Below are 23,846 nucleotides of genomic sequence, written 5' to 3' on the forward strand. Positions count from 1 at the left end.
GCCCCTCTGAGACAGTGCAGCACTTATCCCCACGTTAGAGACGAAGAAGTGAGACACAGGGAGGGCCCTGAAGTCCCCGAGTGGCAGGGTCTGGGACTTACACCTTATCTTCTGACTGCAAACAGAGTCCCTGCCCTCGAGCACCGCTTTATACTGCATTTCTACCGCTTAGAATCCCCAAGAACATTGGGGGTTTTCTTCTTTTTTTCTTATTATAGAAATAATATCTTGCATTCTTTAAAAAATGAAATTACAGAACCACATGTTATAGAAAGTGGATCTTTCTTAGAGCAGAGATTAGTGAAAGTGGCGGAGCTGCCTTCATGGAGGGGGATGGGGACTGTCACTGAGCTCCTTTTGTGCTTTTTTGAACCCCGTGGACATCTCATCTATTAAGGAAACAAAATGAGTCTTTCTAAACCTCCGCCCTCCGCAGTCTGGATACAACCAATGCCTCTCTTTAGCTTTCTCCTGCTCCATTTCCCTGTGTCAACTCTGCTAAAACTCTGTCCTTCCCCACCTTTTATTTTTATGTCTTTTTCTCTTCCTAGAATGATTATTTTCTCCTCCCTAAATCTACTTTAAAGTTTTAATTCACTGTCCAACTCTCTTCAACCATTTCTATTCACTTAAACAAGAAGAGATTTTAAAAATCTTCCCTGAACTTCTCACATTCTTACCTTGTAGATCTCAGTTCACCGTCTGCTGGTTGTCTGCGCTCCTCACGCCTTGACTCTGGCCTGAGGCTCTGGCCCTGGGATCTCCGTCCATGGCCCTAACACAGCAGTGCGTCGCCCCCCAGGCCCCCAGGAGGCATTTGTGGGGCGAATCTGTTCCTGGGTGTTCTCCGTAATGGCTGCTTATACACTTGAAAGATCTCCCTAGTTTTCTCCCCTTCGCTAATCTTTCCCATCCTAGAGGCTCACTTTATGTTTTATCAAAAATAATAATATTATTGTAACAATAATAACTGCTTTACTGGGAATTTGGTATGTTCCAGATTTTTTTTGATCTGCACAATAGTCCTTTGCGCTTCATATTATTTGTATTTACAAAAGAGGAAATTGAGGCTTTCAGAAAGTGAGTTACTGACCCAAGGTCACAAGCTAGTAAGTAGGAGAGAACGAGTATGAAACATGGCGGCAGAGTCTCAGCTGCTTCCAGGCTCGGGGGCTGCCCTGCACCTGCACACACTTGGCTGTCCCTCAGGACCTCGCTTCCTTCTTGGGCTCTGCATTCTTGTCCTTTATTAAACTTGCATAAAGATTGCTGACCTTTTTCTTCCCTTCTCCCACAGTTTGCTCCTAAAAATCTTGCTTCTTCACTTAATAATTTCCAACCCATTTCTTCCCTCTGCTTTCAGGTGTACTTCAAAGTGTATCCCCTCTTAAAAACAACAACAAAAATTTGGTTCTGACGTGTTCCAACTACCATTCTATTTTCTCTTCCCTTTGACTAGGTCCCCTCGTAAGTCGTCTGTACCCTGGGCCTCTTTTCCTTCCCAGCAGATTCCAGGCAGCTGGCTTTCATTCTTCCTAACCAAGTTTGGTGGCTTTTTGTCATTCTAACTGCTTGAAAAACTTTCTTCTTTGTGCTTTTCCATTCTAGTTATTTTTGCATCTTTGAATGTTTATTCTTCCTCCTACATTTTTTTAACCCCACTTTACAAGCATGCCTCGTCCCAATTCTTTTTGTACTGTTCCTTCAGCTGTTTTTAACCATGGAATTCTGACACCGCGATATTGTGATCGTTGGTTCACTGTGTCTCAGACGATTTGTTTTCTTTAATAGTTTTCAGACTGAGTTACCTTTTCTTACTGTGAACTAGCAGGTTGAGGGATGTTGTCACACGAGCCTGCGCTTGCTGCCCAAACCCTTCCCTGTTGTCAGACAGAGGCGTGGACTGCGGCTGTGCCTTCAGAGGGGCGAGGCTGCCTTGCCCTCCCCCAGGGCCCTTGGAGACCCTTGTCGGGGCTTTGGCACTCCGCTTGGCATGTGCGCCCACTAGAGCTCCATTCTCATACCTCCGCCTTCCGAAGGATAGCTGTACCTGAGTGACCTGTTATCCCAATTCAGGTCAAGCAAAACCTAACACCGTGGGGGCAGGAGGGAAGTCTGTCTTGTTCAACTTTATACTCTCAGCATGAAGCAGTGTTTGTCACAGGGTAGAGACTGAATATTTGTTGAATGAATGAACGAAAGAAAGAAAAACAACCTAACCCCCCTCCCTCCACCCGCCCCCATCAAGCTTGTTTCTGTCACTGGCAGCATCATTCTTCTGGCCACCCCTCCTAGAAACCGCAGTTTTCTTTGACTGCTGCTTTTACTTCAGTTCTTCTATCTACTCAGTCATTAAGACCCTTAAAAAGGCTTCTTGAAAAGTCTGTTTAGTTTCATCTCATCTCAGAGCAGTGGCAGAATTTTGAGTGGAGGAAGTGTAGAGGGAAAGGAAAATAAGACCCTGGGCTTCTGGTCCCCGATCTGACCACTCAGAGAGAGAGAGACAGAGAGGGAGATGATCTGGGCAAACTACTTCTTTTCTCTTTAGGTTTTGGGGTGTTTCTAACCTAAAAAATGAGAGGTTGAGTTAGGAGACCTCTCAGGTCCTTTATACCTGCTCTGCTTTTTCTACCTTGTGTGGTTTCACTTCCCTAGTGTCCAGTCTAGCCAGGGTACTACAGAAGGCCCTCAGTAAGGTATAGCTTATTCATTTAATAAGTGGATATTTGTATAAATTCCTTTCATCTTGAAGTTTGGTTTAAATTATAAAAGTAATACAGGAACATGATTTTAAAACAATTTTTTAAGGATACCAAATGAGAAGTGTCTGCCCCTCACCCTGGCACTACTCCCCAGAGGTTGCCACCCTTCTTGTATATCCTTGCAGAAATTTTTTATATATAACAGAATATTGCAAAACTTATACACAATCAATTAACATTTTAACAATGAGAGTGGATAGGTATTAACCAGTACAGATTTGGTTACCTGGGTAGCTGCCTTCTAGCAGGTGTAACTTCTAACACTGCTTCAAAATAACACTTTGTGTCTCCCTTATATATGTTAATTCAAGTCTGAAGGTGGATACATTGTACTGGGATGTGTAAAGAGAAAAATACATATATTCTTCTCCCCCTCAGAGATATGAAACATGCTGCATATCAAACTATTCTGCAGTTTGCTTTTTTCCACTTAATATGTTTGCACTTTTCCAGTTTAGGATATGTGTCTATTTTGTATGGAGAATTCTTGTTAAAGTCTACGTAGTGTATCATAAAATGCTTAACTATCTTCATAACTCGTTACTCCTAGTGTTTTGTTATTGAAACCATGTTGTGGTGAGAGCGTGTCTATAGAATAAATTTTCTAGCGGCAGAGATCCCAGGCAGAGAGTGTGCATGCCTTACGCTTTTATAGATACGGCCAAATTCTTTTCCAAAAACACTATCACATGACATGGTCCATCTACTTTTTAGAGGGTATGTTTAAATTAAATTTTTATTTGAACCTGTTTTCTGTGCTGTTACTATGTTTGTTAGCCCTAATGATCACAAGTAACAGACAACAGCTTAAGCTTTTTAACTCCCCCTTCCCGGCAAAAGAAACTACCATAACACACGGGATGGTGTAAGAAAGTGGTGGGTGTTTCCTGTGCCCCGAGGGCAGGACTGCAAGGAAGAACTGGAGCTGAGAACCGGGAGCCACAGGGGTTCCTGCAGCTGTCCCTGCTGCCCCCGGGCATCTGCTCCCTTTCTACACTGTTGCCCTTAAAGTGATTTTCCCTTTCTTAGCCCATCCACATGGTGAGGTGTGGCCATTGCGTGTTACTCACTTCCACCCCCTGAGATACAGCTCACTGCCCCTCAGCCCTGATTCATAGGCGAGAGCGTGGACCAGAAGGGGGAGGTGGGTGGCTTCACACAGTCCAGGTAGAAGAGGGGTCTGAAATCATTTCCTGGAAAGAGAGCGGCCTACAGACCAGGCGGATACCCCCAAAAGAAGTCCACCGCACTTACAGTAGATCCCGTAGAGTATTTATTAGTCAAATGCTCTAAGTCTTTGAAAGTTTCAGCTCTAGTGAAAGACCCATAGTAATTTGTCTTGTTGCCAAGAAGCATTTGTTTGCTTTGGAGGCCGTGATATGGAAAAAGGTTAGCATCTCACTGTAATTTTATTATTCTCTATTCATCCAAAATAATGGTTTTAAAGAATTATTGATTTGTGAAGTCTTGGGACATTTCCCTCATAAATCTGAAAGAACTATTTTGTCACTTACTTAGATGTCAAAAACCAGAACCTGAGGTTCTGAATGTTCTGCAGATTCTGGTGGAGCTCTTCGTTCAGTTGGCTTCTTGTTTTTGCCTGTGCTGTGTGGCACGCAGGATCCCGTTCCCCGACCGGGGATTGAACCCGCACCCCTGCGTTGGGAGCACGGAGCCCTAACCACTGGACCGCCAGGAAGTCCCCTCCACTTGGCTTTTTACTCTTCTCTCAGAGTACTTGAGCGGAGTGGGGAGAACAAGCCTTGGCTGACCCAGCCTCTCCGACCCTGCCTCGTGCCCTCCGCCTTCCCTCTCTGCTCCAGGCACACCGACCCCTCGCCGTTCCTGCACACTGAGCTCCCTCCCACCCGAGGCCTGTTCCCTCTCCTCAGATTCCTCTTTTCCCACGGATCTGTGTGACTGACCGGCTCCCTGCTTTCCGTTTCAGTTTTCTCAAATGACTCTAAAATTACACTACCCCAACCCCCCTGCCCTGCTTTATTCTTCCTGTCAGCACCTATCACTAATATACTACTTCTTTTGTTACCTTGCCTTGCTTATTACTCCCCGTCTTTTCCACTAGAGTGTAAGTTCCGTGAAGGCGGGGATTTATGCCGAGAGCGATATCTGACCCCTAGCAGGTGCTCATTATGTTCTGAATGAATGAAGATACAAACTGTATATATTAGAATTTAGTGGGAGGAAGTTTAGAGTTCTTTTGCAATAGTATGTTTTCAATTTTGCTATTTATCTGGGATGGGGTGGGAGATAATTGAGAACGTTTTGATATTTTACTACAGACATCGTGGTACAGTAGGAGAAAATACTTGATTTAGGTCTTAGTGTATCTGAGTTTTGCCGCTAAACTACATGTTTGACTTTATACCAGTTCCTTATTTCCTTGGATCTCCTTATTCAGCTGAACATTGCTGGGCCAGCTACATTTCTGAGGTTCCCTTCTGCCTCTTGACATTTGGATTTCATAAGCTCTCCAATGAACTTTGGTATTATTTTAAAATTATTAGTTGTCAGTTTCCTAGAGTTGTTTGTAAGAAATGAAAGCAAATTTTATAGTCAAATTAACTCAACTCTAAACATACATTCTTCAACAACTTCCTTTTAATTCTTAAATGTAGCCATCAGATATTGTGAGAGATGTCAGCTGATTAAGCCTGACCGTGCGCATCACTGCTCAGCATGTGACATGTAAGTGTTTCTCTTTGGCTTTCATTTAACCCCAGTACTGGAACTGGAGATGGGAGAACAGAAAGTGAAGGAACTTAGCAAAAATACTGCATCCTCTCCCATTATTTGCTCTGTATGCAGAGCTAACATAAATATGTATATAAGCTAGAATATACTTTGAAGTAATCTTTGATAACAGTTCCTGTACCAGTTGTTAGAATTTTCTTTAAGTATGTGTACTTCTTGTGCATGTGCTTAATGTAATATTGATGACCAAGTAAGTAATACCCACCCCCTTGAGAAAGATGACTTTAATTCTTGGATTAAAAAGACCATCATGACACTTTTCTTGTTTTTATTATTGATGTTGGTATTAAAGCCTAACAAACCACAAAAATATTACTTTCTTTTTTTAATATTTATTTATGTATTTATTTGGCTGCACCGGCTCTTAGTTGCAGCACGCAGCATCTTTGGTTGTGGCATGCAGGATCTAGTTCCCTGACTAGGGATCGAACCCTGGTCCCCTGCATTGGGAGCACGGAGTCTTAACCACTGGACCACCAGAGAAGTCCCATTATTACTTTCAGTTACCACCTCTGAAGTTGTTCCCCCAAAAATTTCAAAGATTTTATCCCTTATGCTCTTGTGAGAAGGTAGTGTGTTGAAAGAAAGACCCCTCGTATGGGAATTCCAGTGAGTCCTTGAACTTGAGTGAGACAAGTCATTTAACCTTTTGGGTATCAGTTTACTCATTTGTTGTATTACTTGAAATGATCCATTGTCTAACTTTGTGCAAATATACATTATGTATACTGGTGGGGAGGCAAATTTGGGTTTTTTTTTTCTGATTATAAAAATACAGTGGTTCTTATACGTGGGATAGAGTTGTATAAAATCTGTGGAAAAAAATAACCACCTACAAGCCCATCAGTGTTAATATTTTAACAATATTTGCTTCTAAAGTTTTATCACTTGCACATGTTTAAAATAACTTTCATTTTACTTTCCTCAGCTGACTTTGTAAACTAGATCTAGCCAATGTACCAAGTGCTATATGCACCATATCTGTATATTAAAATGTTATTTGATGTGGTCCAAGTCAGCTGAATTCTCAGTGTGAAAAATCATTACTTCTTACCTACAAAAGTATTTGTGGAAATAACAGAAATTGTCTCTAACCTAACGTCTACTGGGTTGGTTTTTCTAAGATGCATTGCTAAAGGGAAAATTTTAAGTAAAAAAAAATATATATATATATATCTCAGAAATTAGAATCAGGGGAATTTTTCTACATGGATTTTCTTGTGTTCGTTTGTTTTCTTAGGTGTATCCTTAAGATGGACCATCACTGTCCCTGGTACGTATAAAACCCGGAGGAAATGACGTGGGGGGGAGAGGTGGGAGGGGAGCATTCGGAGTGGTTACCTCAGCATTCCTAAATGTTGAAGGTCAGTTTAATTACTCATAGATATCAAGATTGATCTAGTTTTATGTTTCTGCTACATGTTTTCCTTTAAAAATATATTCTGATGTTCTTAACCCAAGTAATTGTCTACTAAGAATTAACATTGAAATTCCAAATTCCTTACAGAATTTATTTAAAACACACATCCATAATTAAGACACTGCTCCCTACTTCCCAAATGACCCATTTTCTAGTTATAGTGATTTTAAGTTTTTTCATCTGTCCTATTTGTTATTATTATGGTAAAAAAACATTAAATTTGCCATCTTAGCCATTTTTAAGTGTACGGTTCAGCAGTGTTAAGTACGTTCACATTGTTTTGCAGCCGGCGTCCAGAACTTTTTCATCTTGCAAAACTGAAACTCTGTACCCATTAAACACTCCCCACTCCCCTCCCCTCAGCCCCTGGTAAACACCATTCTAGTTTTCGTTTCTGTGAGTTTGTCTTATTTTTACAGTGTGATTTTCTTTATTCTTCTAGGGTGAATAACTGTGTGGGATTTTCTAATTACAAATTCTTCCTGCTATTTTTATTGTACTCTCTATTATATTGCCTTTTCGTGGCTACAACAGTTTTACAGTACTTTATAAAATTTTGGACGGTAAGTCTTTTTTTCTATCTTAAAACATATATTTAGGACTTTTTAAGATGCTATTTCATAAGTAATTCCTTCATTCTTTATTATAAGTAGACATACTTAATTTTACTAGTTAGAGTTTATAATGGCTCAGAAGACAGATGGAGTTAAAATTTACCTTCATATATACATGTTTGTAAATAAATGAGTATTAAATAGGATATAGTGAGCTTCTTTTAGTAATCCAAACTGTTTCCAACCATACTATCAGTTTTAGGGAAGTAATTACTTTTATTTCAGATGATGAGACTTACTGCAGTTTTACAGTAATAAAAGTGAAATCCCCAGCCCCAGGTAACCACTAATCTGTTTCCTGTCTCTGGAGATATTAATCCTTTTTCTGTTATGGGTTGCAAATGTTTTTCCACAATTTTGATCGATGTCTTGTAACCCTGTTTGCTTTTGTTTTTACTAAATCAAAATTTTATATTTTTAAAGCAGTACTTTTAAATTATGATTTCTGGCTTTATTCTGTTCACTGTAAATTTATACAGATATTTACCCAGCTTTTCTTCTGGCATTTTTATTGTGGTTTTTTTTCCTCCCTCCATTTAAATCTTTGATTTTGAAGGTGGGAGTTATTGTGGTTAAAGGTACTTTTGTATTTACTCTTCCTAAAAACCCTATGAAGGTATTTTATTTTATTTTATTTTATTTATTTATTTTTGGCTGCGTTGGGTCTTTGTTGCGGCGTGCGGGTTTCTCATTGCGGTGGCTTCTCTTTGTTGCACAGCATGGGCTCTAGGCATGTGGGCTCAGTAGTTGTGGCTCGTGGGCTCAGTAGTTGTGGTTCGCAGGCTCTAGAGCGCAGGCTCAGTAGTTGTGGCGCACAGGTTTAGTTGCTCCGTGGCATGTGGGATCTTCCCGGACCAGGGCTCGAACCCGTGTCCCCTGCATTGGCAGGCCGATTCGTAACCACTGCGCCACCAGGGAAGTCCCTATGAAGGTACTGTAAAATGTAGGTTTTATTATTCTTCAGGTATGGTGAAGCTGACAGATGAGGAGATGATAACCATTGAAAAGATAGTGTGTTACTCACAGTTCCAAGGGAGGGTTCATGCCACCCCGTGCAGGGCCACACAGGGAAGCACCAGAGTTGCTCAGGAAGCAGAAGGCACAGGGCCCATGGGAAAGCATGGTGAGGCAGGGTAAATGCACTTAGGGTTAGCTAGTTTGAATAATTTCAGTGGTCTCTGAGGATACAGGCTGTCCCTGGTTGTCTGGTGTGATTAGGGCAGGGTAGTATTGCCCCCTGGAGTGTGAGAGCCAGAGAAAGGAGGTGTTTTGGAGTATGGGCTCTGGATTGATTAGTTTGTATATGAGAGGTACATTCCTTGCTATCTCTGTAAGAATTGGATGGCCCTGGGAGAGGCACTCTCTCCCCAGTCAGCAAGGCTTCAGATGCCAGAGCATCAAGAATACAGAAAGGAAGAAAATATAATGAATGCAGAAGGAGCTATTATTATTCCAGTTTTCAGAGTTGGAAACTGAGGTTGGAAAAGTTAGGTAACTAACAAGGTCACATACTTAATAGTATAGGAAGCCAAAATTTTAATTTAGATCTTTCTCTTCCAACATCCAGATACTTGAGTCAATCAGCCTAATGAATTTTAGCCTCTGTTGTTCCCCTAGTTGGGCAGCTTTGTTCAGTTTACAACCTACTTCACCATACTCAGTGGTCCTATTTAAATGAAGATGAGGGAATTACCTGGTGGTCCAGTGGTTAGGACCGCTGCTTTCACTGCTGTGGCCCAGGGTTCAATCCCTGGTTTGGGAACTAAGATCCTGCAAGCTGTGCAGCATGGCCAAACATTTTTTTAAATAATAAATGAAGATGAATCTGTGCCAGATGAATGAAGTCCAAATTGTAGAATTTCCCGTTCTTTATCAGAAACTTATGTTTGCATGTAATGATTTATTAATTAAAAAATAAATATTTTAAAACTTTTTGAGGGCTTTCCTGGTGGCTCATTGGTTAAGAATCCGCCTGCCAATGCAGGGGACACGGGTTCGAGCCCTGGTCTGGGAAGATCCCACATGCCGCGGAGCAACTAAGCCCGTGTGCCACAACTACTGAGCCTGCACTCTAGAGCCCCTGAGCCACAACTGCTGAAGCGTGCGTGCCTAGAGCCCGTGCTCCGCAATAAGAGAAGTCACTGCATTGAGAAGCCTGCGCACCACAACAAAGAGTAGCCCCTGCTCGCCGCAACTAGAGAAAGCCCGCGTGCAGCAACAAAGACCCAACGCAGCCAAAAATAATAATAAATAAATTAAAAAAAAAAAAACTTTTTGAGATTGATCATGAGTAAGGAAAGACTAATAAACTTAAGTCTACTTTTTTCTCCATTCTTCAACAATTACTATGTGCCAGGCACATATGTTGTAGGCACTTGGGATACATCAATATACAGAAGAGGCAAAGAGATCTGTCTTTGTAGAATGTACTTTTGAGAAAGGGGAAACAAATAATAAACATAATAAATAAGTAAATTATATTGTATATTAGAAAGTAAATGCTGTGAACAACAAGTAGAGCAGAGTAAGGGATTTAGCAAGTGTGTGGGGAGGGAGGTGTGACAGGCGCAGGTTATAGCACTAAAGAGAGTGATAATGGCAGACCTCCGTAAGAAGATTAAATTTGAGCAAGACTTGAAGGAAGTTAGTGGATATCTGAGATAAGAATATTTATGCGGGATTTCTCTGACATTCCAGTGGGTAAGACTCCATGCTTCCAATGTAGGGGACGTGGGTTCGATCCCTGGTCAAGGAACCAAGATCCCACATGCCACATGGCACAGGGAAAAAAAAAGGAAAAAAAAAGAACATTTATGCACCCAACAAAGGAGCACCTAGATATATAAAGCAGATATTAACAGAAGTAAAGGGAGAAATAGACAGCAAGACAATAATAGTAAGGGACTTTAATACCCCACTTTCATCAGTGGATGAATCATCTAGACAGAAATGAAATAAAGAAACATTGGACTTAAATGACACTTTAGTCCAAATGGACTTAACAAATTTATACAGAGCACTTCATCCAAAAGCAACAGAATACACATTTTTCTCAAGTGCACATGGAACATCCTCCATGATACGTTACGTGTTAGGTCACAAAATAAGTCTTGCAAATTTAAGAATATTGAAATCATAGCAAGCATCTTTTCTAATTACAGTGATATGAAACTAGAAATCAATTCCAAGAAAAAAAACGAAAATTCACAAATATGTTTAGATTAAACATGCAACTGAACAACCAGTGGATGAAAGAAGGAATCAAAAAATATCTTGAGACAAATGAAAATGGAAATACAACATAACAAAACGTATGGGATGCAGCAGAAGCAGTTCTAAGAGGGAAGTTCATAGAGATAAACCTGTGTTAAGAAGTAAGAAAGATCTCAAGTAACCTAACTTTACACTTCAAGGAACTAGAAAAAGAACAAAGCCTGAAGTTAGGGACTTCCCTGGTGGTCCAGTGGTTAAGACTCCGTGCTTCCACTGCAGGGGGCTTGAGTTCGATCCCTGACTGGGGAACTAAGATCCCACATGCCGTGCAGAGCGGCCAAAAATTAAATTTTTTAAAAAACCCTAAAAGGAAGGAAATATAGATCAGAGTGAAAATAAATAGAACAGAAACTAAAAAGATAGTAGAAAAGATGAGTGAAACTAAGAGCTGTTTTTTTGGTTTTTTGTTTTGTTTATTTTTGGCTGAGTTGGGTCTTTGTTGCTGCACGCGGGCTTTCTCTAGTTGCGGTGAACGGGGGCTACTCCTCCTTGTGGTGCACGGGCTTCTCATTGTGGTGGCTTCTCTTGTGTGGAGCACGGGCTCTAGGTGTGCGGGCTTCAGTAGTTGTGGCACGCGGGCTCAGTAGTTGTGGCTCGCGGGCTCAGTAGTTGTGGCTTGTGGGCTCTAGAGCATAGGCTCAGTAGTTGTGGTGCATGGACCTAGTTGCTCCACGGTATGTGGCATCTTCTCGGACCAGGGATCGAACCCATGTCCCCTGCACTGGCAGGCAGATTCTTAACCACTGTGCCACCAGGGAAGTCCTCCTCTTTCATTTCTGATTTTGAGTCCTCTATTTTTTTCTTGGTGAGACAAGGGAAAGTCCTGTCTATTCTGTTTATCTTTACAAGAAACCAGCTCTTAGGGCTTCCCTGGTGGTGCAACTAGAGAACCTAGAGAAAGCCCGTGCACAGCAACGAAGATCCAACACAGCCAAAAATAAATATTAAAAAAAAAAAAAAGAGGAGACATTACAACTGATAAATACAAAGGATCAAAGAGATTTCTATGAACAATTATATGCCAAATAATTGGATAACCTAGAAAAAATGGATAAATTCCTAGAAACATACAACCTACCAAGACTGAATCATGAAGAAATAGAAAATCTGAACAGACTGATTAATAGTAAGGAGATTGAATAAGTAATCAAAAACCTCCCAACAAACAAAAGTCCCAGACCAGGTGGCTTGACAGGTGAAGAGTTAACATCTGTCCTTCTCAGACTTCCCAAAAATGGAAGAGGGAACACTTCCAGACTCATTTTATGAGGTCAGTGTTACCCCAATAGTAAAACCAGACAAGGTCACCACAAGAAAATTACAGGCCAGTATCCCTGATGAACATAGATTTAAAAATCCTCAACAAAATACTAGCAAACCAAATTCAACAATACATTAAAAGGACCATACACTATGATCAAGTGGGATTTATTCCAGGGATGCAAGGATGGTTCAACATCTGCATATCAGTCAACGTGATACACCACATTAACAGAATGAAGGATAAAAATTACATGATCATCTCAATAGATGCAGAAAAAGCATTTGTCAAAATTCAGCATCCATTTATGATAAAAACTGTCAACAAAATGGGTATAGAGGGAACGCACCTCAGCTTAGTAAAGGCCATATATTGACAAGCCTACAGCTAACATCATACTCAGTGGTGAAAAGCTGAAAGCTTTTCCTCTAATATCAGGAACAAGACAAGGTTGCCTATTCTCGCCACTTTTATTCAACATAGTATCGAAAGTCTTAGCCAGCCAGGACAGTTAGGCAAGTAAAAGAAATAAAATGCATCCAGATAGGAAAGGAAGAAGTTAAACTGTCTCTATTTTCAAGTGACATATTAGAAAACCATAGAGTCTACAAAAAAACTGTTAGAACTAATAAATTCAGTGAAGTTGCAGGTTACGAAATCAATATACAAAAATCTGTTGCATCTCTATACAATAATAACAAAGTGTCAGAAAGGGAAGTTAAGAAAACAGTCCTATTTACAATTGCATCAAAAAGAATAAAATACCTAGGAATAACTCTAAACAAGGATATGAAAGATCTCTACACTGGAAAGTATGAGACATTGATGACAGCAAATGAAGAAGACACAAATAAATGGAAAAATAATCTGTGATTATGGGTTGGAAGAATTCATATTGTTTAAAATGTCCATACTACCCAAAGCAATTTACAGAGTCAATGCAATCCCCATCAAAATTCCAATGCCATTTTTCACAGAAATAGAACAATCCTAAAATGTGTATAGAACCACAAAAGAGCCAAATAACCAAAACAGTCTTGAAGAAAAAGAACAAAGCTAGAGACATCTCACTTCCTGATTTCAAATTATATTACACATCTGTAGTAATCAAAACAGTATGTTATTGGCATAAAAACAGACACATAGATCAGTGGAATAGAATAAGAGAGCACAGAAATCAAGCCATGCACATACGGTCAGTTAATTTATGACAAGGAGCCAAGAAGATACAATGGGGAAAGGACAGCCTCTTCAGTAAATGGTGTTGGGAAACCTGGGTAGCCACATGCAAAAGAATGAAACTGAACCTCAGTCCTACATCACAGGCAAAAATCAATTCTAAATGGATTAAAGACTTGAACATGAGACCTGAAATCATAAATCTCCTTGAAGAAAATACAGGTGGTAAGCTCCTTGACTTCAGCCTTGGCAATGATTTTTTGGATTTGACATCAAATGCAAAAGCCACAAAAGCAAAACTAAACAAGTGGGACCATGTCACACTAGAAGCTTCTGCACAGAAAAGGAAATCATTAACAAAATGAAAAGGCAGCCTACTGAATGGAAGAAAATATTTGCAGATTATGTATCTGATAAGGAGTAATATTCAAAATATATAAAGAACTCATACAACTTAATAGCAAAAACAAAACAATCAGATTAAAAAATGGTCAGAAGATCCGAATAGACATTTTTCCAATGAAGACATGCAGATGGCCAACAGAAACATGAAAAGATACTCAACATCACTGATCATCAGGGAAATGCAAATCAAAACCACAGCAAGATACCACCTCACACCTTTTAGAATGGCTATTATCAAAAAGACAGGAAATAACAAGTTTTGGCAAGGATGTGAAGGAAAGGGAGCCCTTGTGTGCTGCTGGTGGGAGTGTAAATTAGCGCGGCCATTATGGAGAATGGTACGGAGAGTCCGCAAAAGATTAAAATTAGAACTATTATACAATCCAGAAATTCCACTGCTGGGAGTATATCCAAAGGAAAACACTAACTCAAAAAGATATCTGCATCCCTATGTTCATTGCAGCATTGTTTATAACGGCCAAGACATGAAAACACTCTTAAGTTTACATTGGTGGATGAAGAAATTGTGGTATAAATATGCAACGGAATTTATACCGTTGCATAAATGGTATAAATTCTGCCATAGAACAAGAAGGAAATCTTGCCGTTTTTGACAACTCAGATGGACCTTGAGGGCATTATAATAAGGGAATAAAGTCAGACAGAGAAAGACAAATACCATATTATCTAACTTTTATGTGGAATAAAAAAAAACCCATAGATACAAAGAACATTTTGGTGGTTGTCAGAGGTGTGGGGTGGGGGATGGGTGAAGTGGGAGAAGGTGGCAGAATAAGCCTGGGGCTGTAATGTACAACATGGTGACTATGGCTAATAAGTATATTTGAAAGTGTCTAAGAGTTAGGTCTTGAAAGATCTCCTCACAAGAAAAAAGTTTTTGTGAGTCTGTGTGGTGGTGGATGTGAACTAGACTTCTTGTGATCATTTTGCCGTATAGACATGTGTGGAATCATTATGCTGATCTCCTGAAACTAAAATAACATTATATGTCAATTACATCTGAATTTTTTTTAAGAGTGATCGTTGTAGGCCTCAGTAAGAAGGTAAAGCTGAGTGAAGACTTGACGGGACTTAGTGGATACCTGAGAGAAGAGTGTTTCAAACAGAGGAGACATCTGACCTCTAGAGTAAAGGCCCAGAAGGAGCGGCACCATGCCAGGCAGCTGGCAAGGCTGGAGTAGATGAGCAGGGGAACAGGGGGTCCAGGAGGCGGCCGGGGATGCAGGGTCTCTGCGGGCGTTGCAAGGGCCGTGGAGTGGGGAGCAGGGGGTGGTGCCATCGGCCTTATAAAGGGTCCCTCTGGCTGCTGTGTGGAAAGTAGACTGGAGGGGAGGAGATGGCACCCCTTGGAAGGCTACTGCAGTACCAGTGAGGCAGGTGAGAAATTATTAGATCTAGTTTTTAGAAACTAGTCATCAGAAGTTTTTAAAAAGCTGTTTGGTAAAAAAATCAATTTTATGCTTTCCTAGATACCAATCTCTGTTTTAAAAACTTTGTGGAAAGGTGTGTAAAGTGTACCCTAAACGTGCTTGGAGGGCAGAATGTTCTTGTCTTTTGCGGTTTTTGAGAAAACGTCGTTGATGACCTTTAGAGAGCCACGTCTTAGTGGTCCTTCCAAACGTGAAAGGTTTATGACAATAGTGCGCAGGATAATTTTGTATAAAAAGTGGTTTCTTAATGCGTTGTCTCTGTTTGTACAAGCTTTGCCGCAGGAAATCTACAGAGAGTTGTCCAAAGGTAAAATACATCATTGCCATGACAGTCTTGCCATCTTTTTTGTGACATTGATAGTGAGTATGTATAGTACTCATTTGTTACACAAGATGGGGAGATAGAAGAATCACTTGATGTATTTAAAAGGTATTGCGGTTACTCTGGAAGAGGAGAAGATAGATGTCAGAATCACCTAATGCTAAAAACCTTCCTCTTAGCCTGTAAACAGTGTTTCAATCAAGCAGGAGCAGCTCTTGTTCTGTGAGGCTGTGGTTGGCTGTGCGGCTTTGTCGTGAGAGCGAATGCTTAAAGGCTTCCTTCTAATCCTCTTGCTAGAGACTGACTTCTTCTGGGTTAACGCTTTGCTTCTGTTGGAATGAATCTAGCCATTAGAATGGGTAACAGAAGCTGTTTTCGTTCACTAATGCCTTGTGGCAAATTGACATACCAAAATCGGTAATTACCAGAACAGGCTCTGTAGGAAAGGAGCAAGGATTAAAAAGGTAGGAATGGAAGCAGCTGAAGGGATGGCTGTGTGCAGTGGTGTTCCGAAGATAGAGACTAAGGAAGTCCAAAAATAAATTTATCACAATTAGTTTCTGGTTATATAATTAAAACAAGCAAATAGTAGTAGATGGAGAAAACCCTCGTGTATCCTGGATGTTGGGGAAAGCTTGAATATATGTATAAAGTACAAAAGAAAAACGTTAGGTAAAAACGTCCATCTTTTTATTTTATTACTGAATCTATTGCTAAAATTTAAGAGCGGTTTTTAAAGTGACTCTTTCTGACATGTTATGTAAGCAAGCCCCTCTGATAATACCAGTTCTCTGCTTTGGGAAATGTTGCTTTTGGATATATTATCTAATTTATTTTATTACTTCTCATATCTGGCAATTTTTTGGCAAATTCAACAATCTTCAGGAAGAACCAAATTTGTGAGAGTATATTTTGGAGGTTGACTATTCTGAAAAGGAAGTCTTCTTTTTTCTTTCCTCAGAATGAACTCTCAGATACACGTGCAAAATTCCACATACTTTTTCTTTTCTTTGTGTCGACGATGTTCTTCATCAGCGTGTTGTCACTTCTCAGCTACCACTGCTGGCTAGTTGGAAAAAACAGAACAACCATAGGTAAGTAGGTTAAAATAAAGCATAATTATTTAGGAAAATGGCCACAAATGAACATGAAGTCTAGAGAAGGGCAAAAGATGATAAAGATAAAATAATTCTGTATTAAAATTAACTTGGACTGGATAGGAACAATGGCTGTTTAATAAATGTAAAGGTTCATAATTTTGAGAAGGTTGAGGAAGTAAGATTGACTTTTATATATTTTTTCAGTAGTGTGTTGTATATAGAAGTAGAGAACTGACTATATTTTATAAATTTTAATAAAAGCTGTTTCCTGCCTTTGTTGTATCACTAATGTTAGCACTTATGTCCCGTTTTTGCTCATTTTTTTAAAATGAAAATATTGGGGAAGAATTCAGTAAGGTATTCCAACAATTGGACACACGCTTCTTAAACAACAGTGGTGTGGCATTGCTCAGACTAAACCATAGGCATGTAAGCAACAACACCAGCCATAACCGGAATATTGAGGTATTGGCTAACAAAACAGGGATCTGTCGCAGTGTTTCGAAAGAAGGTTAAACACTCCCTGCTGTCTAAAGGAGAGGTGGACGTATTTTAACACAGAAAGATGCAGACATTGCAGGGAGATTCTTAGGTACTCTTACATTTGGACCCCTTTAATCTCGTGTCTTGTGGAGTCCTGTAAGACGTGATGGGCCTCCAGGGTAAAGGGTTCAGTGCCCCGCCTTTCCCAGCTCACTCTGCTGTTGCTCTCCTCCAGTTCCCACGCCTTCATCCCTTTTCCGTGTGAATAAGCTTCCTTATGTCAATTAATTTATCATCGTCACAGAATATCCTGTCATCTCTTCACCTTTAACCCGAGGTTACAGAAGGCAGCCCACATGCAAAGCCTAGCTCTTCAGACCTCCCAAGCAGCTGGACACTGAGAGATTTCACACAGAAAAGGAGATTTCTTCTTTTCAAAACTGATGACTCTGGTGGCCCTATTTTCCCACCTGGCGTCATTCGGTAGGAGCTCAGTAGTGGCTGACTGCTTCCGGTGGCCACGAGCATTTAATTGGCCACGGTTCCCACCCTGCTTCACTTGTTTCCCGCCCAAACCCTCTAGGTGTCTGAGAGGTGAGTGCTTCCTGGGAAGCAGTGACTACAGTAAGAAATGCATCATTTTATATCACTACCTAGTGCATGCACACACATTTATAAAATTATGTAATTAGAATAAGCAAAATCTTCGTAAAACATCATTAATGTCTACTATGTCCAATGTACTCTAATATTTTCTGTTCTAGTTCTTTAAAAAGAAATGGTGGTTTCAAAGCACTGAATTGATTTTACAGCCTATTAAGATGTTTAAACCCACACTTTGGAAAACCTTCCCGTAACACACCACTCCCCGCACACCCTGGTGTTACCCAGCTCTGCACTGCTGCTTCCTGATGTCCTTTGGGGCCTCACTCGTACCTTCCTCATAGCTGTCACCTCCCTACCTTGAATCGTTTCTCATGTTACACAGTTTCTATTAATACATTCAAACTGCTGCTGTCACCCCAGACAGGCTGGTTGGTCTCTTTGATCCTGATAGCCAGTCATTCCTGTACCCAAACACTGAACCTTTCATCACTTGAAACTGAAGAGGCCTCACGTTTTCACCTTGAAGTTTCCATTCTCTGACCACAGTCTTTATCCGTTCCGCTCTCCCTTTCCGTGCTCCAGTGCGTGCCCTTTCTAGCTTCCTGAGTCCTCCACACTCCACCACTTTTCTCCCACGTTTCTTTCCCTCTGGTTTCCTCTCTCACCCTTTTCCATTCTAGATCCTATAATAAATGCCCTCAAGCTCCCAGCAGCACCCTCGCATTACGCATGCCCCTAGGTGCCTCTTCTCCCATAACGCCTTTGCCAGTCCCTGACCCAGGTTATTCCAGCGATGCGTTCTTCTCCCAGTGCGATGGGGCTGGAGAGAGCTGGTGAAGGCCGTCTCACTCCCACAGAGGTGGTCACAACTACAGATTCAAAGTCTCAGACCTCACTTAGGCCCTCAGCTCTATTTGGCAGTAATGTCACGTGTTTCTGATCAGGTTTGCCACCTTATTACCCACAATAGGTATTCCAGACTTTCATCATTCTCCCTAATTTCCTTACCTATTTTGTGAACGCTTCATAGAAAAGTTAGAAGTCGCCACAAGTAAATTCTTATCGTCTCACCTTTATAACCTCACACAAACATTTCTACTTTCAAACCCATCACTGTCACCCTCTTTCTAACTTCTACGGACACGATGTCCTTTCTGGTATCTATGGTTAATCTTTAGAACTTTTCTAAAGGCCATCCCATTTCTTCTAGAACTTTCTTCCATCAGTTTTTACTTCACTTTTCTGTGTCGTCAACCTTTCCCAATCCATCTCTCCCTGGTTCCTTCTTATCCATAGCTTATAAAACATTCTGAAATGCATTCTATCTTTAAACAGAGATCCTAGGCTCTGGCCGCCATCAGCTTCCTCACTTGTTATTATTCATAGCTCAGGATCGAGCTCAGGCGTCACCTCCTGCATATCTCACCTTCCTTGGCCACCACCCCCAACACTCGCATGTATCTCTATCACACTGTCATTCTGATAGACTTTTGTTAGACTGTGGGTTCTTTGGTCAGAATTTCATCTACTTTACCTTGGGATCCCAAAACCTGGTGCTTTGCCATAAGGCACATAGTAGGAAATTGATAAATAATGAATGAGTGAAGTTGCAAGAGATAGAATATCTTAAAAAAAAAAAAAAAGAAAAAGGCTAAGGTGTATTAAACATTCTTCAGTCGATTTTCCTTAATATCACATAATTATTTTGACATTTTCATTTTATAAGGGTGATGAAATATTCAAGAGGTTATATTTTTTCCCAAAAAAGTTTAAAAAAAGAAAAGGAAAAAAAATTGGTACTTTCCTTCCCTCCTATAATTTTCGAATAGGTTAACTCTTCTTTTTTGTAATATATATCTGTAACAGAATCATTCCGTGCACCCACATTTTCATATGGACCTGATGGAAACGGTTTCTCGCTTGGATGCAGTAAAAATTGGAGACAAGTCTTTGGCGATGAAAAGAAATATTGGCTACTTCCAATATTTTCAAGGTAGTTTATAAAATGCACGTCTCAGAAATTATGGAACCTGTGATAGTCTCTGTCTCTCTGATTAAATGATTCAGAGAATATAGTATATTATGACATTATGAGCCTTAAGAATGAAAACTCAGAATATCTTGATTACATGAAGTATTTTATTTTTCATGTTTTTTATAAGGGTGAAGGAGAGTTTGGGCATATATTTGAATGAGAAAAAAAGATTCATAGAAAATAAGAATCACTCTTTTTCTTTCAAAATGAAAATAAGTTTGTGAAGTAAAGAATCATAAGAATTTATACTTATTAGCCATATCTTCAAAGATTTCCAGTACAGGTTATGTATTCTGTTGTGTCTTAAATCAAAGAAGACCCAACACAGAATGCAGTTTTTACCTGCATTTAAATTTAAATGAGAATATATGCTCAAGATGATTCATAATTTCCTTTTGTCCCAAATTCTCAGCCATCCTAGGCCATCTATATACCAAAAGTCATTATAGAGAAGGAAAAAATATTTGAAATTCAAGTACCATATTTGTAAGTGTTGTGGGTTTTTTTCCTTTTTTCCCTTAACAAGGAACTGTATTGCTTGTTATTTTGTCTGAAGATGACATATTTGCATTCTTTCTTTCTTTTTTTTCTTTTTTTTTTTGCCACACCACATGGGATCTTAGTTCCCTGACCAGAGCTTGAACCCAGGCCCCAGCAGAGAAAGTTCAGAGTCCTAACCACTGGACGGCCAGGGAATTCCCAATTGCCTTCATTTTTGAAAGACATTTTGCTTGGTATAGAATTGTAGATGCTGCTTGCATTTTCTTCTGATGAGAAGTTTGTGGATAGTATGTTTATTACTATTTGTGTAATATGACATTTTTCTCTGGCTGCTTTTAAGATTTTGTTCATCACTAGTTTCTTGCAATTTGATCATGACGTGCCTGGTGTTGTTTTCTTCACGATTCTCGTGCTTAGGATTGTTGAGCTTCTTGGATCTGTAATTTTTAAACTTTCGTCAGATTTGGAAAGTACTTTTAACCACTGTCTCTTCAAGTACTTCTTCTGTCGCCTCCCTCCCCTTGTCCCTGCAGGGGCCCCTCGGGAGGCTCCGCCGCGGCACCCTGGTGGCTGCTCACTTTCCATGCGGCCTTTTTCCTGAGCTTCATCTTCAAGGGCGCCAGTCCCTTCCGTGTGCTTTATCTGTTGTCCCTTATATTCAGGTGTTTCCACTCCGACTGGTTGCAACATAGCCTATTATTTGTTAAGGTTATTTTCTCTATAAACAGAAATTTCAATGTTGGCAGTTGGGTTTTTTGTCTTTGTTTTCTCTTTCCCCTTCTTTAAAGATGTTGTTCCATTATCATCTGGCTTGTGTTGTTTGTGTCAATAAATCAGCCTCTCTCCTATCTTTATTCCACTGTTTGTACAGGCACACCTCGGAGATTATCGCAGGTTTGGTTCCAGACCACCGCAATAAAGCAAATGTCATAGTAAAGTGAGTCACACGAATTTTTTGGTTTCCCAGTGCATATAACAGTCTATAACCATAGACTGTTAAGTGTTCAATAGCATTATGTCTAAAAAAAAAAAAAAAAAAAATGTACATACCTTGATTTAAAAATACTTTATTGCTAAAACCTGCTAATCGTTATCTGAGCCTTCAGCAAGTCGTAATCTTTTTGCTGGTGGAGGGTTTGAAATATTGTGAGAATTGCCAATATGTGACCCAGAGACGCAAAGTGAGCAAATGCCGTTGGAAAAATGGCACCGATAGACTTGCTCAATGTAGGGTTGCCTCAAACCTTTAATTTATAAAAATCACAGTATCTGCAAAGCACAGTGAAATGAAACACAGTAAAACGAGGTATGCTTGTAAATTACTATGTCTCTTTTCCCCTGTGGCTACTTTTAAGATTTTATCTTTATCACTGGTTTTAAGTAGTCTGATGATGATGTTCCTTAGTATGGTTTGCCTTGTGTTTATCCTCTTTGGAGTTCATTAGGCTTCTTGGATCTATGAATTTGTAGTTTTCATCAGATCTGAATTATTTATTTATTCATTTATTTATTTATTTGGCTGTGTTGGGTCTTCGTTGCTGTGCGCAGGCTTTCTCTAGTTGCAGCGAGCAGGGGCTACTCTTTGTTGCTGTGTGCGGGCTTCTCATTTAGTGGCTTCTGTTTGTTGTGGAGCACAGGCTTCTAGGCACACGGGCTGCAGTAGTTGTGGCACACGGGCTCAGTAGTTGTGGCTCGCAGGCTCCAGAGCGCAGGCTCAGTAGTTGTGGCGCACGGGCTTAGTTGCTCCGCAGCATGTGGGATCTTCCCGGACCAGGGCTCGAACCTGTGTCCCCTGCATTGGCGGGAGGATTCTTAACCACTGTGCCACCAGGGAAGTCCAATCTGAATAATTTTGAAATAATTTTCAATTGTTTTTTCTGCCTGCTTCCCTCTTCCTGTGCCCTTCCCCCACTAGCTTTTCAGGTTCTCTTAAATATATGTCGTGACCCACCGGTCATTGCTGTTGTCCCTCCCTTCTCCCCCTCCATCTTTTTTCTCTCTTTGCTTCAAACTGGATCATTTCTATTGTTATGTCTGTGAGTTCACTTATCTTTTCTTCTGTAATGTCTACTGTTAGGCTCATCCAGTGAATTTCTTATTTCAGATATTATATTTTTCAGCTCCAGAAGTTCAATTTGGTTCTTTTTTTATATCTTACATTTCTTTTATCTTTATATCCACTTTTTCCAGTTAATTCATGGACATATTTATAATCACTGTTTTAACGTCTTTGTTTCAAGTGTTCATGGTCATTTCTAAATCTTTTCTATTGACTTTTTTTTCTCTCAGTTGTGATCACATTTTACTGCTTTTTATGCTAGTAATTTTTGATTGGATGGTGGACATTTTGAATTCTGAATGTTTAAATTTTGTCTCCCCTTAAAGAATGTTGAATTTTGTTTTGGCAGACTTCTGTTTCAGCTTAGTCCTCCTGACGCTTGTTTAAACCTTTGTTTGGTTGGGTGTAAAGTAGCATTTTCTGTAGGGCAAGTTTAATCCTACAGCAAAGGTGAGAGCCTGCTGCGGTCTCTGCCATATCCACATGTTCAGTGAGATCTCTACTCTGGCAGGTCGAATGCAAATGGCTTTCAGTGCTGTGCAGGCTCTGAATTGTTCAGCTTGCACTCCCCAGTTGTTCTTTCCCCAGATTCACATGTGTGGCTTAGTATTCATCAGAAGACTCAAGTAAAACCCTGTGCAGATTTCTGTAGCCCTTTCTCTGCACATATCCCTCTTCCTCAGCTCTGTCCGATAGAAGGAAGCCTCCTCATCTTCTCGAAACTCCCATCTCTGTCACCTTAATTCAGTGAGACCACCTTGCTCTGCACATCCCCCTGTTGGTGCTCAAGTTCTGGTAGAAGCTGCAACTCCTTGGTTGGTTTCTCTTCTTTCAGACACCACAGTTCTGTGCTGCCTGTTTTGAAAAGAGTTGTTGTATATACTGTTCAACAGGAGGTCAAATGTACCGGTTAATCCATCTTGGCTGGAAGTGGAATTCCCTGCGGTACACAGTTTTGATGTTTTTAGACTGTGGAAGGCATAGCTGTACTTTTTTTTAAGCTGTGAACTTCTTGAAGGCAGAGATTTTCTTTTCTTTTGTTGAGTGGTATATCCCTGGCACTTCAAATGGTACTCGGAACATCCAGTATATTTTCGCTTAATGAATGTTGTTGAATAAATAAATATGTGGAACTTACATCTTGAATTTCAGTTTGAGCGTTTATGATATCTTAAATGATTGTGATAAGCAGGTCAGTTAACCAAATATTTGAATATGTATGTTTATCATAACTTTAATAGACATGATCATTTTAATAGTCATGGAAGATACTGTTTTTAACTATATGTAAATTATAAAAGGAAAAGACTTATTTCCTCAGTGGAGTGTAATATCCCTCTAAATTAGAAATTTTAGAAATCATTCTCTGAAATGACAAGTTGTGATAATTTTATACCATGCCTCTGGAAAATAGGTGTTAAATTTGACCACTTTGATTTAACTGAACATGATTAAATTATTACTGATATTTTTCATTATGCAGTCAGGGTGATGGCTGCAGTTTTCCGACTCGTCTTGTGGGGACGGATCCAGAACAAGCTACTGTTTCAAACCACAGTGAAAATACCAGAAGGTGTGCTTCTTGTCATTAAGTTTTTCAGAA

At 40.0% G+C, this 23,846-nt stretch overlaps 1 protein-coding gene across 4 annotated transcripts in view; it reads left to right on the forward strand.

The window, feature by feature from the left end:
* Window positions 1-23,846, forward strand: part of ZDHHC20 (zDHHC palmitoyltransferase 20) — a 70,750-nt gene that overhangs the window by 38,899 nt on the left and 8,005 nt on the right. For all 4 annotated transcript variants that reach the window (XM_082435141.1, XM_082435138.1, XM_082435139.1 and 1 more), the window contains exons 5-10: window positions 5,399-5,468; window positions 6,775-6,807; window positions 7,397-7,517; window positions 16,421-16,553; window positions 19,515-19,641; window positions 23,727-23,816. In XM_082435141.1, coding sequence (XP_082291267.1) covers window positions 5,399-5,468; window positions 6,775-6,807; window positions 7,397-7,517; window positions 16,421-16,553; window positions 19,515-19,641; window positions 23,727-23,816 — 574 coding nt within the window. The remainder of the gene's footprint in view (window positions 1-5,398; window positions 5,469-6,774; window positions 6,808-7,396; window positions 7,518-16,420; window positions 16,554-19,514; window positions 19,642-23,726; window positions 23,817-23,846) is intronic.

This window comes from Balaenoptera physalus (assembly GCF_965194825.1).
Source record: "Balaenoptera physalus genome assembly, chromosome: 18".
Classification (NCBI taxonomy): Eukaryota; Metazoa; Chordata; class Mammalia; order Artiodactyla; family Balaenopteridae; genus Balaenoptera; species Balaenoptera physalus.